This window comes from Lampetra fluviatilis, chromosome 3 (genome assembly GCF_964198595.1).
Source record: "Lampetra fluviatilis chromosome 3, kcLamFluv1.1, whole genome shotgun sequence".
Taxonomy (NCBI): domain Eukaryota; kingdom Metazoa; phylum Chordata; class Hyperoartia; order Petromyzontiformes; family Petromyzontidae; genus Lampetra; species Lampetra fluviatilis.
This window is the reverse complement of record NC_136277.1, coordinates 28,496,904-28,514,901: the sequence shown is the minus strand read 5'-3', so window position 1 is coordinate 28,514,901 and position 17,998 is coordinate 28,496,904. Positions and strand designations below refer to the sequence as shown.

Genomic DNA, 17,998 nt, shown 5'->3' with positions numbered 1-17,998 from the left:
GCCTCCTCTCAGTTTCTCCAGAGCACAAACACTTCACACAACCCACCAGGTTGTGCTCATTTTATCCCCAGAGGGATGATGAGCCGCGTTTACCTCAGCGGGGATTTTAACTCGCAAATCATTTCCTTCAGTAGCGCGCCGATCAATCAGCTGCGCTACAGTATGCGCTGACCTTATGTGTGCCCGCTCTGCAGCCTATTTTCAAATGATTTTTAAAGTGAGGCCCCACAATGTTCGAGTGGGGTAATGCCTGTAACATCTAGGCAGCATCAAGGACTTAGGCGGTTGTTCTAGCAGCTACAGATGGTTGGTGGATGCTGAGAAGTTGAAGTCTGCCACGGCTCATGCACTGCACATTTATCAATGTAAAACACTGCCCTTGAGGGTACGTTCCTGAGTGAATAAATGTTATCTGTTTTTTTTTTTAAGTCACTACTAGAACTCAGCACTTTAACAAATTCACAATTCATGTTGCAGTGTTTACATGCAGTGCAAGCCCGAGGTGGCTGTAAGGAGCTTGACTTTTCAATCATTACACCTGAAGGTCATTTCGTAAAAAATGCCATTTGTATATGTTTACATGAGCATCTGAATGCAATCACAAACTCAGGATGCTTACTAAAAAAAGGTAAATAACGGCAGTACATTGGAGCAAAAGGTGGGGCAGGAGCGAGGGGTGGGGGAGGAGATGTCAGGGCATGGAATCACGGGAGAGAAAAGAGAGAGGATTACCACGGCACAGCGTATGATGAAGCAACCTTGGCCCGGAATCGACAAGACCGAGCGCCAGCCAAGGAAGCCAGGGCGGCCTAACAACGAGTCCCGAGGTATCCACTTTCCACGATTGCCACTCACAGCCGATGGCACAATGCAAGCGCAGCAACAAGCCTGCCGGCCACCGCATCAAAATTGTGACCTTATTACTCCCGAAATCACGAAAATATGCCAAACATTTTGGCCACAAATTAGTTGTTTTCCAACGTGACCCGGGTGGTTAGGATTAAATTATTCTCCCGCCCGTGAAAGGCAGCTCATGCCTCAAAATGGCATTGCCGTTAAGAAGCCCCGACGGGGTGGGAGGGGGGTTGTTGACGGGGGGGGGGTGCTCACTTCCTCCAGAGTTGTCCTTCTCTCGCCTCCTCTCAGCTCCCCGTTCTCCCCGCGCGCAACCCAACCCGTGCTCCCACTGCAATGGAACGCCTTGTTTCCATATTCAACTGTGGCATTTGCGTTGCGTGAGCCTCTGGTGAGATCTCGCCATTGTTTATGGTTTCAAAAATTCTTGCCTCGACCTGCACATTAGCCCGCACCATGGGTATTGAAAGCAGGCCTTTCTCCCCGTGTCGGCTGTTTCCAGCCTGGCACTCTTGGTCCCACGGCGCCCGTCTGTGGAAATTCACCGCACGTCAAGAAAGCTGCTGCAAACGTAATTCAACGTCTTTGGAGCACAGCTCGCGGGCCCGAGACTTCGTCTGATGCACAACTGAAGTCCTTCGCCTCGGCAGGCAACAAATCCCAGAGGGGCAACGTTGAGGTTGTTACTTCAGCTTAGATCAGCTTCAAAGGATGACTTTACAGAAGCATCCGATTAAAGTTTGTATCGATACACTTTTTACAGAGCGTGACGGAGCAACCGCTAAGTGTTACGCGGGTTAGGGAGGCTAATTGCGAAGTAACGTAATGATGCATCAATTCATCGCTTAAATTCGATTACTGCACTACAATTAATTAAATTCATGATTGTTGATTGACCTTCTATAAAATGTTTATACGTTATATGCAACTGGTTCCCCTGACCATTGCAGACACGAGAGGGGCTATACATTCGCCCAAATGGCAAAACAAGAAGTTGTTTTTGAGTGGAATTGACATTCCGTTAAACAACGCGAGGATGAATCATTACACGCCGAGTAGTTTCGTGGCATCGTCCTCTGGCATGAAATGAGATTCTCTCCTGTCTGAAAATGTCCAGGAAGGTTGATGTCTCATCACCTCATGACGTGACCATGATGGCAAAGTTGGATATACAGGAGCGATAATATACAACGTTAATACTCATGGGCACCAATGCATCTTGAACACACTTGGGCAGATATTATTGAACACAGACTTGCAACAATAATGAAATTCAAATTATAACACTTCCTGTGATTGCAGGCACAAATGGTATTTAAAAACTCCACGTCATTTTCTTTTAGCTTTATCCATTCTGAGTCTTGACTGTGGGCAGACTTTTCTGTTCCCAGTGAAGATCTCGGATCCATGCTCATGTTGATGTCAGCCTCCGTAGAGGCGTAGGACGATGTTTGAACATCAAAGTATATTTTACCGATGTGGAAGAAAGAGAAAAAAAATAAATTGAGTCAAATATTTTGGCTATTACAGCTGCAAAATAAATAATCTTAGAGTTAGAGACGGGCAGCATTACAGCCATTAAAAAAAAAATTCCTGAATGATTCGGCAATGCAGCCTTCCCTTCGCTGCTGAGGTCATTTTTAGTCAAAAACGCTGCTCAAGTCCCGCGAGGAAAAGAGGCACTCGATGCAAAGCAGAGGGAAAAAATTCAAAGCAGATATATCAGGAAAAGTGGACCGAGACACCCTTCCACACAAAAAAATATGCGTGCAGAGCGCGCAATAGTGCATGGCGCATCGACACGAGGCGAATTGAAGCGGATTGCAAGTGATCCGCACCCCCGATTAGCATGATTGGCTACGTACAGTGCGAAAGAAGTTCCAACATGCTAACGTACGTACACACATCGCGGGCAAGATAAATGAAAACATCGTGTAAAAACGTTCACAACGTCCGCTTTGGTCACTTGCTGGCATACCACCAATGTAATGTCCACTTATGATATCTCTTTTACTTTTAAAAAAATGTATTTTGTTTTGTAGAGAGAGGCAGTGAATCATAGCCAGAGGAAAAAACAGGGAAGGTCTTCAGCCTGGACTTGAACAGGGCCAGGGAGTCAACAGCACAAGGGGCTCCAGGCTGGTGGCAACAACCTACACCAGACATTCAGAAAGTGCGGAGCCCATTCAGGTTGTCTTATTAGGGAGAATTGGGTCACTGCTATTACACAGGAACAATTTTGCGTTCTCAATTTAATCTGCATGTCAGGAGAAACAAACCACGGATCATCTCCTCAGATGCCCTGCAGCACCCACAATGCACTCCTCAAGGCTTGGCAATGCCACCACCAGAGGCGGTGGCCTGTGCATAATATTGGGAAAAGACCCGTATAGGTTGCACAGGAGACATTATATCAGCAGTATTCACACTCGCCACCCATCTCTATTTAGAGGAGGACCGGTTTGCCTCTGCTGCCTGCATGGATGTGGCAGGGAAAAAAAAAGGGGAGAAACAAGCAGTGGGTCACTAGTCACATTGTCATGGAATTCATTGGGACGTCAAGTTTCACAAGTGTGAAAAACACACCAGCCAGATTGATTTCGCAGGTCTGGACATTGCGCAGTCTTCGCAAGTAGGCGTTTGATAGGTCTGTGTTGTGTATTTTGGCCCCAAAAAGTCTTCATTCACGCGCCATCATGAAGACAAAATTGCATTCATAGCTGTTTACCAGCTTGTGAATTGGCAGCCAGCGTCGCTTTTTATTCAGTTTTTTTTCAGTTTCAGTTTCATTAATTAGGTATAACCCTGTGAGCAATGCGGCTCTTGACTCGGGTGCAACCGCAACAAAACAAAAACATGAACAAGAAACATCTTAAAGTGACTACGCGCAACAGAAAAATCCTGGAAAAAACAGCAAAGTCTTCCAGAAAAAACACCGTAATTCAACGCTGTGTGCAAAAATCCCAGTGGGATGCAAGTTGCTCGGGTTGTTGCGGTAAATGGGCAGCGGTGCCACATTTACAGGCTATTAGGAAAGAGTTCAGTTGCTCTAAAATAGCACAGGCCTAGGTGGTATTTGTTCTTACCATGGCTGCCTTTGCTTTAAATTCACGGGAAGTGTATGGCTTGAAAACAGTCATTCTACCTGGTGTGCAAAACACAATTTATTTAAAATTAAAAGTTGAATTCACAAAAAAAACCAAGAGAAATAGCTGACATTACAAATATACTTCGTGTATCTAATACCAGATAGGAGCCTGTTGGGACCAGACGTCTCATTTTTAAAAAGAATTCCGTGTCAGCAAACAATCACGGAGTGCAAAATATGACTATGCTCAGTTAAATTGTATAAACATCGTACAGAACAAAAGGGTTGAGATTTATAAATGAGATGTATTCGTAACCAGGAGAGAGCCCATAGAGACAATATTCACTTTTGCAAAATATCTAAGGTGTTGTAATAATAGGAACGAACTGACCGAACCATGGACATATGGAATTTCCATCACGTGAATGCCATCCTATTAATTTTTTGAGCAGGTCGTGGGAGATAATGATTTTAATATTGATATATTTTTTTAGTTTTGCATGCAGACTATTTACACACATGTAGCAGCTGTATATATACCTTGTTGCACATTGGCAATGAAGCAAATTGAAATTGCTGTGTACCGTATTTAAATACAGCACTGGGTGTTTATTCCCAAAGTGCAGAGTGAAAGATTAGAAGGTGTAACGTTACAGAATATTATGTAATGGTTACTTTCTCCTGCCAAAGAGATGTTCCATAACAAACGAGGACGGGTACTGGCACATGCATATGCACCCTGTACGTGTAACACAAATACATTTGCTCAATAAAAGAAAAATACTCTAAAGAAAGTTCCATTACTGCACAGCGCTTGCAGTGCTGCCAATAGAATGTCCACTTTGTCCCTTGCCAAGACGTGCTACTGCACACTTCAAAGTCTTGAAGACTTTTCGCGAAGTGTAGACCAATCATTGCATTGACAACTGCACTGCCTCAACTGAGATCCCGGGATCAAATCCAGTGAACCGCCCGTGGTTAAACCAGGTTCTCAAGGTCAGTGAGTTGTATGTCTCAGCCCTGTCGACAATGACTGCAGAAATAAACCCGCGGACTATAATTTGGTTCTGTACCGAAAATTGGCTAAATATCCAGCTCTGAGAGTTACAAATATTGGTTTGATTGCCGTGCGATGAATATTACTCTCGCTGGCAGAGTGGGTGGAAAAGTGCTGCCCCCCCCCCCTCGTGTGTATACCAGAGGTCACGTGAAGGGATCCGTGGGCTGATCTCCAGAGGTGGGACAAAGTCATTGTTATGCAAGTCCAAGTCGAGTCGCAAGTCATCAAATTCATGACTCGAGTCTGACTCGAGTCCAAGTCACATGACTCGAGTCCACATCTCATAGGTGGGACAAAGTCATTGTTATGCAAGTCCAAGTCGAGTCGCAAGTCATCAAATTCATGACTCGAGTCTGACTCGAGTCCAAGTCACATGACTCGAGTCCACACCTCTGCTGATCTCTAACACAAAAGGGATGCAACTGCTTTGCGTGCGATCCAAATGTATAATTTTTGGCAAGAGCTAAAAGCATAACTTCATAAAAATTGGAGAAAAAAAAGTACAATGCCTTCATCATTCATTCATCATTTATAATAACAACAACATAAATATATACATATTAAAAATGAGAAGACATTGGGAAGTAATTTTTAAACTCTACAGGGAAATTAAGCACATTTGCAAACAATGTAACAATTTTGATTTGAAGCTTTCATGACTGCAGGAATCCATGCTCTTTGGTTCTTTCGGTAAAGTTGCGTATGTAGAAAAATAAAATTAAACAAAATAAAATAAAACAAAAAGTAATCTATCACCACGAATTCGATCGCAACACAAGTGGTCGTCCTCAGGCGGAAAAAAATAATGCAGCAGTGGAACTGCTGAACCAGCGAGAGAGCTGTTACAACAAGGTTATATATCATACAACAAAGTTATATATCATACAACAAAGTTATATATGATACAACAAGGTTATATATATATGACATATATATATGACATATATATATAACCCTGTTGTAACAGCTCTCTCGCTGGTTCAGCAGTTCCACCCGCTGGATTATTTTTTCCGCATGAGGATGACCGCTTGTGTTGCGATCGAAACGTCGTGATTGATTATTTTTTGATTTATTTTATTTTTCTACCTCCGTGACTTTTCCGAAAGAACCAAAGAGAATGTAACAATTCCCCCATTTGTTTTGTGAAGGAACGACTGATTTTGAAGACTTCTTTTTGCAGAAGGCTCCTTCATAGGGACGTCTTGCCAATTCCATTAATGAGCTTTCGGATTCATGTGGGAAGAAACCGGGGCATCCCGATAAAAGCCCACAACGCTTACTGACACTTTTTGGCCACCTTGGTACCCAGAGCTTACCAAACATATCGTCTTCTCAATCTGGTTCTCATCCGAGCGCTAAATCCCAAAATAAATCAGGCTCGACCCTACCGACCTTTTGGTATCCGAGTGCGGGCGCATTGTGGATAACATGGTCTTAGGATGGAGAGTTCGCATACTTTCGTCGTGACATCTGCCTGTTAGTATGACATCTAATGATTATTAGCGTGGGGCGCAGCGTGCAGGGATTAAGGGTTGACGTGTTTGGGGCATTGGGTGCCTCGGGGGATCAGCTAAATGGGGACCCCCGACATGCAAAGCATTCCTCTCAATTTCCGTTTCGGTTACGATTCAGGTGAGAGGCCGCTGAGATGCGGTTTCTAATTTTCAGGGGAGACCTGAGAAAGCGTGCGAGGAATGGACCGTTGTTACCTTTTCTCTACATTCGTGCACAAGATTTTAATGATATAATTACAGTGCTGTTGATTGATATAAACTTAAGGGGTTTCTAAATGTTTACCTTGCACTGTAGTGCACACTGCACCGCAAGTATGCAATTTTGCTCACTTGCTACTTTCATAGGATTGTTTCCTGAAAGCTCGCGCTTGTATTTCTCAGTGAATTTCCACCGACAGACTCTCCTTGTATCATTGAGCTCTCACCTGGTTTTAATAAAGGCCATGAGCATACCTTCTTAGCTTACAAACACAATTCGAAATAGATTCAACGCGTTCATCATTCACACCGCCTTTTAAACAACACGAACATTTATAATACGCAGATATTTTTCGGGAAATATTTACTGCTTAAGAACATTGGTTATTGCTGTGTAGCCAAGGGCCATCAGTCAAAATATCAGACTATTTCTGTATATGAAGGCAGTTTTAATGAATGTGTCGAGCTTTTGACGTTATTGTGAACCACTTGCAACACTGTCCCATATGTTTTTTGTTTACTTGGCTACTACATATTTCGTTTTCGATCTACTAACTCAATTATATTCGTATCAGATGTTCCACACCCACTCACCTACCTTTGCAACTATGCAACTACCTCAGCAACTACCCAGCCACTTATGTTGCTACCGATCTACCTAGCCAACTGTCTTCTTATACAACGACCTCTCCAACTAGCTACGTAAGTGCCCACCTATGTTTGTGTCGACAATCCTACCACCTACCCACCCACCCACCTACCTGTGCAACTGTCTGCACAACTACCCAGCCACACATCCACGCACCCACATACCTCAATAATGATGAAACGACCTATATTACAGATAATTATAAATAGCAACCTGCGTGTAATTCATTGTACCCAGACGTCTGCATGGGCCCTGAGGCTGCATTTGTACTGACAGATGCTGCTACTTCTGCCGTTGCGTGCCACGCACCCTGACCCCATGCACTCCACCGTTGGCACCGGCGCCACGAACCCCGTTCCCCCACACTCATCCCTCTCGCGCGTGCCTTCGCGGCGGTCCCGTGCGCGTCCCCGCGTGCAGGGCTCGCGTACACGAGCAACGTGGACGCGAGCCGCGTCGCGCCGCGCGCCTTCTTCGACGAGACGGCCGAGCGGACGCTGCAGCGGGAGCTGAGCGTACGGGCGGGCGGACGCTCGTACTGCCAGGACATCGGCCTGCACCTGCACGTGAGTGGCCACAATCACATTGAATGTGCCCGAACATGCCAGATCTCAGAAGCAAAGCTTGCATAGTGCTTGGATCGGCGACTGTATTTTAGAATTTAATCCTACGTGAGTTTTTTTTATTTCCCATGGAAAGTGTGGATGCAGAAACTGGTTTCGTCTTCTAGAGATGGACATCTGAGTGTGAGGGTGGGACCAAATTCCTTCTTGCCAGGACCTACTGACTGCAGTCATTCCGTGGATCTCCCACATTTCGATACTCAATGCCAGTCCTCCAAACACTACTGTTCATGCTGGTTTACTTGAAGTTCCATTGTTTTTACATTGTATCACTGCATATGCCACTGCGAACAGAAGGCCTAACCCAAACCATAACTAAGAATCAACCATTGGATTGCCAAGCAGCTGAGAAGCTCTCCCGTTGGTCTAGACGTGCATCATCCATCTCCTGAAACCCTGCCCTTTGTTTTCAAATTGAACTGGTATGTAACCGAAATTAATGGAACCCAATGGGAAATAAGAAACCACAAAGCGGCTTGCTCGGAGCATTAGTGTTGGATGTATACATTGTAGCCCCAAAACTCGCACGCACACTACCCCCACCGGGCACGCGCCCTCCAAGTAGAATCGCATGCTACCCCCCCCGCCCCCCCCCCCCCCCCAATCTCGGCAGGCTGAGCTTGGCCGACAGTGCTGGCCGCGTGTGGCGTAGAGTCTGCTGTGGGTAGTTACGGGCCCCCTGTTGCTTGAACGTAAAGTCCCCGGTGACTGCCCGTTACACTGACCCCCAGCAAAGGCTCTAAGTGTGCAATGGGAGTAGAGTTCACCGTGGTTCGCCACGCATGCTCTCAATTCAAGCAAAGCCACGACAGCGATTTACAGCACCTCCATCCCACCTTAAATAGTCGCTCCAAGCCTGGGGCTTGTCATTCAGACTCTGTCTCCTCGACAGACCTGTTCTCCACCTGAGGACGGCTACTTGCGTTGTGGCCGAAACGTCGTGAGAATTATTTTATTATGTTTTAATTTTATTATTTTATTATTTCCATTCTACGTGACTTTACCGAAAGAACCAAGAAGATGATTTACAGCACCTTTGACAATCCACTTCTGGATGAAGGCCTCGCCATGCCATGATGTTGATTGGGGTTTGGTGAAACGGAGGCCCAGGGACTGGTTCAGACAACAATTACCACTGGTGTTAGCCGTAGCCAGGAATCGAACGTGGGTCGCCGGGTCTGTGGTGCCGTGCGCGAATCTCTGTGCCACCGCTACACGCTGCTCAAGAGGATCGCAGCCTAAAATGCTTACATCAGTGAGCAGCAATCCAAGTGATGTTTTCTTCAATTACGATGCCAGTAAAGACTTCGGTAATGATGAAAGATTTTGGTAAAATAAACAAATGCTGCCAGAGCTGGGTTCGCATGTGCTATTTTCATAAGACGCATTTTCAAGTTTGCATCATCCATTGTTTTGAGTTTTTTGGAAGGGGTTTTATGACGCCATACACATCTGTTCTCAATAAAATGTCACATTTTTAGCTGGGTTGACCAGGCTGACAAACGCTCATTTGTTTGGTATTTCAGGCCAAGTAGACCTATGATTTGCCTTCGGTTGATGTTGTGACAGTGTGTGAGTGGTGGAAGCCAGTGATCTGTTTGATTCCTGGCCATGCATTACATAATTGTATAATCATCAGCAATTGGGAAGCAAAGTTAGTCATACACGCACAGTGTTGGCCACACACACTACTTACTCCCTTGTCTATCATATATATGCGTGTAATCATTCTGTAACTTAATTTTGCAATTGTATTACAATCAGTCTAAGAACAACAATATAGTGCAATGTGTTCCAATGAAGCTAACGTTGGTTAATGTAATGCTACATGTGGATTATGAAGTTATTTCATGACACCACTGAAATGTTCGCGCATGTGTGAATGTGCACGTGTGCATGTATGCCTGCGTACATGTGCGTAATAAATGCACACGTGTATGACTATGTGTATGGATGTGGACACATGCCCCTCCCTCATTGTCCTGCTCTGATCGCACCTGCCATCTGGTCTCACGGTGCCAGGAGGTGACCGACTTTGTTCGACCAATCAGCCTCCAGCTCGACTTCGCCCTCCAAGACCCCAACTCGGACCCTGTGCTGGACGCGTACTGGCCAATGCACACCGAGGCCCTGGTAAGCTTCAGCACCACCTCATTTTCTTGGTTATTTCGGTAAAGTCACGTAGAAGGGAAATAATAAAATAATAAAAATAAAACAATAAAATACAATTCTCATAAGAGAATTGTATTTTATTGTTTTATTTTCCCTTCTACGTGACCTTAAGAAGATGAATCCCTGCAGTCACGAAAGCTTTAAATCGAAACACCACCTCATTATTATATTTTGGTACTGGCAAAGGAGTCATCATGATGTAAATGCTTACCCCGAATTGTGCGCCTTTTGGCGTCATCTGGTCGAACACCGTATGGAGACTAGGCTCTAAGGAAAGCTGTCTCTGGTGTGGACCAATCAATTTCATGGACAATGCATACATTATCAGTGTGTGTTTTTTTTGCATTCTGACCGCAGGTATTGTGGTTAATGTAAACATGATTCCATGTTAAAAGGTTTCAGTTTTGTTGGCAGAAAAATGGGGAAAAAACCTATTATTATATTTTGGTACTGGCAAAGTAGGCCTTATGATGTAGTTGTAGAATTGTTTTTTTTATATACAGGCTGTCCTTGACTTACGAGCACCTTACTCATGAATACCCGTACTTACGTACCAGCTTCCATGAAACATATATTATTTTAAACATTGCCTTTAAACGCGAACTCGCACTTGCAAATTGAACCGCGGAACTATTTTGTTCAGCTGAGCCATCTTCCGCGAGTTGTCACGAGTCAGCCTGGCACTGGCAGTGTTTGTGTGCACAATTCAGTACATTTTTTTCTTTACATAGCATCGAAATGCCACTGCATCACAAGATGCTGCGCAGAGAAAGAGGCAGTTAGTCATCGTCAGAATAAAAGTGGAAGCTCTTGAGCCTCGACTTGAGCAAGGGAAAGGACCCAACAGCACGGATGGCTGGGGAGGAGGGGGGGGAGTTCCAGACCACGAGGACAGCAGAAGAGAATTAGCCGCCTTTCACTGAGGGGACTTTGATCGGTGGTATTGATTGCCTTGACTGGGCCCTGCTCAATAGATTCCTAACCGTGCAGCCACGACTGCATGTATGTATGTAGAACTTCTTTCGCACCATACATAGTCAATTGGAGGTACGGGGGAAGGACAACAAACTAAACACAAAAAGCAGTTCTAAAGAAATTAGTTTCCAATCTAGATTTAAAGTGCATATCTCCAGTGACTTCCGAATATCAGAAGGAAGAGCGTTCCAGACGGCCGCAGAAGCAGGTGTGGCTTATGCAGAAACCCAAACTGTGCCTGTGGTGTGAGACAGAGCGAGGCGATTGTTGAAAACTGTATCCGCTAACCATGCTTAGCGACGGTCTGAGGACACCACGTTCCGCAAATGATGAAGATGCTGCTTGGCTCGGGCACAAGCATCACGCTAAATGAATAATTGATTTCTGGAGCAGACGGTGCGTGGATGAGTGGGTAGAGTGAGAAGGGAGGGGAGAGGTAGGCCGGAGCGAGTCCGTGGAGGATCTTGTTACTAAACCAGGCGCAAGTCAAATAGCCTTAGTTGGATTGAGGCAGCTATTATTAATACGTTTTTGGCAATTATTTTTAGTTGGGAAAGACTGCAACAGTAGTAATAACTAGAATTGATGTAGTTTTTAAACGACAAAATATCTCCAGATGCTGTACATAGCAACTCACGTAACATAAGCATAAAAACCCAAAACAGAACAAAACATTGCAGGGAAATGTAACAATATATAAATTAAAAAAGACGAGTTGGGAATATGGAGCAACCGCGCGACGCACCACGCAAAAAGTTGGCCGTCTCGAACACTGCCAACCACCAACCCCGGGCCGCACCGACGGTGAAAATTTTGCAAACGTTCAGATTGAGGTTGTGACATTGGCACGGGATCGTTAACATTCACCCGACACCAAGCGGTGCTGCTGCGGTGATGTTCCAGAACAAACTGCCAGGCGAGCCTTGGAAACTCAGCTGTTGCTGCATGCAAGCTAGTCGAGTTGTGGGGACGAATCCATCACGAGAACCAATCCCGTGGACTAAACGTCTACATAAACTGCCTTTGGATACGTTATAGTAATTTACATCGCTTCTGTCAATCCACTGCTGGATAAATGCCTTCAGACACCATTGCAAGTGATGTCATCACATCTAGCACTCTATTTAAGGAACGAAAGAGGAGGATTTCTCCACAAATATGGCTGTCGCCTGATGAAGCTAGTTGTAATTACTGGCGAAACGTCGTACTCAGATTGTAAATGTTGTGCTTTGGCTCTCCATCACACCGGTGTGCTGTACTAGTGACGAATTGGCACGTTCTGTTTACGCGACATACCTTACTAATTGGCTGTGTCGGGTGGTGGCGGGTTTAACGACACATTTATATATTTACGCGATTTAACCCCAAAAAACCTGTATTATGGATAAACAACATTAAATGTATGGGATGGTTTCAGCATACTTCACCCCACTGGTGAGCATAGATTGTTGAGGAGGCAGGGCCAGAACGAGTTAAGATATCGCTCAGCATTGATGTTAGTTGTTGTCGGCACTTGAACTTGGGTCCCCAGGTTCATAGCACAGTACAAAGATCCCCCGTATAGCCTTAACAGACTGTAGGGGCAAGTGCTGTTAGCGAGCACCTATAAAGGCCGCAACGGTACACGAGGGGGTTGGGTGGCCAGCACCACGCCCGACCGCCTTTGTCTCCCCAGTGGCGATGTTTACACACCGTACAAGGTACTTATTTAAGGCTGAGTCGACCTAGGGGAGGCCCAGAACCGGTTCAGCTAATCATCACTGGTATTGGCCGTGAACGGGAATCGAACCCGGGTCGTTGGGTTCATAGCGCAGCACGCTAACCGCTACACTACTGCTGCACTAACACCGCACACACATATACACACATAAAGTGATGTGAATCCCTCAAACATTTGTAAAAAAGAAAAAGATAAAATTAAATTAATGTTGCAATTACCTCTGCAAATCTTTCGTACATGTCAAGTACAAATGCCATTTAATGAATTCGTGGAAAAGAAAAAAACATCACGGAAAGATTAAGATCGCACTTGTAAAAAAGAAAGACTGGTGCGAGATCAGGGCCTGAGATTGTGGAGCCCCTCAGAGGGAGGCTGTATTGCCGAAGACTGCTACTACATGCCGTGCTCAGTATCGCTTTCGGGCTATGTGTGGCTGATAAAATGTTGACCGCACCAACATTGCGGGCATTAACACTGGAAAAAAAGACAATATTTGTTCTAAAATAGCAATACAGCTCTTATTTAAAGTTTAACATGCCTTTCGAATAGAGCGTGTCGTCCATCATCCATCCCCGGGAGGCCCGTATTTTTACGGTGTTTAGAACTGACTACTTAACCTGTCTTTATATGCGGCGTGCGGAGACATGGTTGTCAAAAAATCATTGAAAACAACACAGCAAAAGGGATCATTGAGGGCTCATGTAATGATGTGCCCGCCTCAGTGTTTTGACAAATTGTCATGATTGAGGGTCGTGAATCAGTTCAAGAGTTGATTATTTTTGAGTCGGCCTGGTAACTGGGAGGTCAGTGTACTGAGCAGGCACCGCTGGGATTCTTGTTGAGTTTGAATCTCGGTGTCAGTCGCACGTGATGAAATGGGCTCTCAAGTGTAGTCACAGCCTGGTCACCAATGAATTAAAAAAACGCATTTTAAAAATGCTGTTGATTCTCTCTTCAGCACACCGGTGGGCTAAAGAAGTCAATTAATTTGTCCTTTGAAAACGTGACACATTTTTTACTGTTTGGCCGTGTCGGGTGGTGGAGGGTTACGACACATTTATAAATAACGCGATCTGACCCAAAAACCCTATATTATGAATAATATTGGTCGCGAAAGCCTACGTGTTAAAAAAAACGCATGTTAAATTTGGTATTTAATTTAATTGACAAAATTTCAGCTCTGAAAATAAACAAATATATATTGGTTTGACTGCTATAAAGCTGAGCAGTCGCCACTCCAGTTGGATGCAGAGCGGGGAAATCTTGTCAAAGACTTTAACTTTGTCATCCTCAGGGAAAACCCAAAGAATCACAATTTAGCATGACATCATGCTTTCAAAATCCTGTTGTATCATGGAACAAATTGATACAAGCCCTCTACAAACACTACATGGATCTGATACGATCTGCTCTTTTTCTCCATCACATATACCTTTCAGATGATTTTACTTTTGTGTCAAAACAGATGGAGTCAAAATAAACCACCGAGCATCCAAATCAAAGGGACATGACTAAAAATTCCGTGCGACAAGAATTGACTCCAGATGGCTGACCAGGGCATGCCGATAACAACACGGGCTGCCTGGTTTTGTTTTAGACGCCACGGTTCCGAGTCCATCTGCTTTAGAAACGACGAAGAATGCCGTTCCCTTTTTTTCTGGTCACCGGTAACGTAACGGATTTCCACCTTATGTGGCCTGCGTGAGTTGTTGGGGTTTTTGCCCCAACAACTCACTCAGACCACATTGGGGTGCGTTCGCCTGTGCACTCTGCCGACGCACATTCTGCAGAGTTTGAAAGAAGCGACACTGCGCTCCAAACTCAGCGATCAAAGTTTGATTCTGGGCCACGGCTAACTCCAGTCGTGAATATCTCAACTAGTTCTGGGCCTCCTCAAGGTCAACCCAGCCTTAATGAGAACTTGATGTGGTGTGCACACATCAACACTGGGGAGGCAAAGGATGCTCTTACCAGCCGCGGAAGCATACTTCGAAATCTTGATTTGAAGCTTTCGTGACTGCAGGAATCCATACTCTTTGGTTCTTTCGGTAAAAGTCACGTAGGTATAAAATACCTACGTGACTTTACCGTGACTTTACCGAAACATACTTCGAAACTAGAATATAATTCATACACACAATCAACAGTAGAGTTATCTCTCATATCAACATTGTTTAGCAGAGGCTTGCTTCGGCAATCATGGAAACTTTAGCCACATTTCATATTACAAAATTACCGTATCTTAAAGTGTAATGAGTAATTAATCATTTCTCTTGTCAATAAAAAATGTGCTTGATTTCAAACCATAGCACTCGTCGATGTTTTCCAATGGACATTGTTGAGTTTGGCAAATTGACCCTGGCCTCATGTTTCTAATACACATTAGCAGGCCAAGTATGCTAATGGATACTGTTTTTTATTTTCTTTCATTGAGTGAAAATACATTTATAAAAATGTTTTCGTGTTTCTTCCCCCATTTGTGTTACAACTGCGCTATTGGCATTATGACACAAGACAAATCCATCTGGAAATATCGTAGAGCAGTGAGCCCCATGGGGTGTAGCACAGCTGATTAAGATATGTTTGTTTTACTTTACTGTGTGGGGGTTGCACCTTACCACACACTCTGCGATGAGATTGTTTGTCGGATGACAGTAGAAAAAAAGTGTTTTCGCATTCTCAAATCTGGGGATTTAGCCAAATTAAGTGAAAAACAAATGTTACGAATCTGGTCGGCAGGGTGGCACAAGTGGTAACACTTCTGCCTCACAGCAAAACATCTCCTGGGTTCGATTCCTTACTCGGAATGCCTCTCGGTGTCGATTCTGCATTGAGATTCTGCAATGGGATTCTCCGGTTTCCTTTCATAACCAGAAAAACATGCAATATAATTAATATTGGAAAAAAACATCCCAATGCTGAAACATTACCTCCAAATTACTTAATCGGGATTACACATGCCAACATCACCCTCTGCTGCGAAAACTTGGCAGGACCGTCCTGAGAAATAGTTGAGATGCAGTGAGGCTTTCGTGGGTAAACAAGCGTAGCGATAATAAGCTACCTAAATTTCGATTTAAAGCTTTCGTGACTGCAGGGATTCATCTTCTTGGTTCTTTCGGTAAAGTCGCGTAGAAAGTGACTTTACCGAAAGAACCAAGAAGAATAAGCTACCTGTTAAACATTATTTTAGTGTTTCACGTAAAAAAAGAAACGCAACCGATGTTCGTATTGACAATACGTTATATATGTGTTTGAATATTGAAAAAAGTTATACAACATTTTTAATTGAAGATATTCTCATCATAAACACATCACAAACATGATCATTGTTTTCAGGAACATTAACGTATATATATTTTTCATGGCAAAATGCTGCGATTTCACATTCCCAGAGAGGCCCTTTCAAAGGGCCTTGTGGGGGTGGGGGGGAGCTGCCCGCGATTTTCCCGTTGCCAAAACAGCCACGAGCGCTCGCGTTTATTACAAACACGTGAAACCCACAGCACAGCGCTGTCTAGAAAGCAAACAGGGGTTTTTAAAAAACATGCCTTCCCTGGTTCCAACCCCTTAAACCATTAATCAAACCTTTCGACTAACTTTGTAAACAGACAAATATTGTTGTTAAAACTTTAGAACTTACGGTAGTAAGCCGCGACTATGATCCCTTTGATGCGTTTTGGAGTTGTACCACATGTTGTCCGGCGGCACGACGTCTGACGTTTCGCTCCACACGCTGGCAGCTTTTGTAGGAACTTGCACAGCTCCCTCGGCACGTGCAGACGTAGAAACCGAACGCGACGCGTGGTATAACACGAAAACACATCATGAACAGCGTGACCGTGAAATATTTCAAGTCGCATCGTTCGCCGTTGCTGTTACTTCACGATGATCAAGGATCTTTGCAGATTCACTTGTCCCATTGGCTGACACCTATCAAGGGCATGCTCGGCCATGATCAATCCACTGCTGGATGAAGGCCTTTCCTTAAGCTGTGTTCCTGTGACGTGACAGTCCCGCGAGCGCCTGCACGCGCGGCGATTTCGTCACTCCATCTCCACGGCGGACGTACGTCGTGGGTTTGTTGACTGGCACTTTAAGCTGGTGGTCAAATTATAGGGACAAAGTTTACAAATCAGCTAAATACTATTTGAATGTTTTTTTTTATAATGTTTGCATTCCAGACGTTGACTTCCTTCCCATTTTTAATGACTTCCAGCTGTTCACAGCCACAAGCTGCCAACACGGTCTTTTTTGTCTTTTCATTCTACACACACCACACTTTATATACATTGTGTATTATTTATTAAGAGTTCACAATGTGTTTCTTTGTACGTTTAATATTGTTTTTACGTCGGTTTGTTTATGTTATCAGTTATGTGGATTTAGTTTTTCCCCCCTCCGCTATTATCCTTACCCCTGCTATGTGGGGAGTGAAACCCATTCTTGTCTCACACATGTCTAAATGCACGAGTGTGTATAAACCTCTGGCATTATATATATATACACATTTGTTCTTGTGAAATGTATCAGCCAAAGTAAGCAGATGCAATGAAAACTCCCTTTCCAAGGAACTGCCTTCAAGAAATATACATTTTAATGCAGTCGATAAGTTAATCATATTTCTGCTTTAGGCTGTCACAGCTGGACAGATTCATACCCACGGCATATTTGGGTGAGCTGCACGTGGAGATAGAGTGACACAGTTTTGATTCTATCCCCGCACAGCTAACCCGAATGCACTATTGGTATGAATAACAATATGGGCACTACACACCAAATTCACAATTTCCCCCTTGCATTTATAATATCACGTGTTGAATGAATCCACCCGCAACGTTCACTCGGTAAACCATCATGAAATCGCGAGGCATTTTGTATGTGACAGGAAACCCGATCAGCCGGGAGGACATCTTCTTGGTTCTTTCGGTAAAGTCACGTAGAATACCGAAAGAACCAAGAAGATGAATCCCTGCAGTCACGAAAGCTTTAAATCGAAAGCCGGGAGGACATTTGAACAGTGCTACACAGGCAGCCTGCCAGTAAACATTATCTCTGTACTTTCCAGAAGTGCACAGACAACACCTTAAACAGTACTGACTAATACCAAACCTTGTCTTTTAATGTTGAAATTTTGTTTAAAA

The 17,998-nt window shown here is 44.2% G+C and overlaps 1 protein-coding gene across 1 annotated transcript in view; it reads left to right on the top strand.

Moving 5' to 3' along the window:
- LOC144955813 (integrin alpha-11-like) overlaps positions 1–17,998 on the top strand; it is a 100,546-nt gene that overhangs the window by 68,395 nt on the left and 14,153 nt on the right. The window contains 2 exon segments of the mRNA XM_078886005.1: positions 7,785–7,930; positions 10,010–10,120. Coding sequence (XP_078742131.1) covers positions 7,785–7,930; positions 10,010–10,120 — 257 coding nt within the window.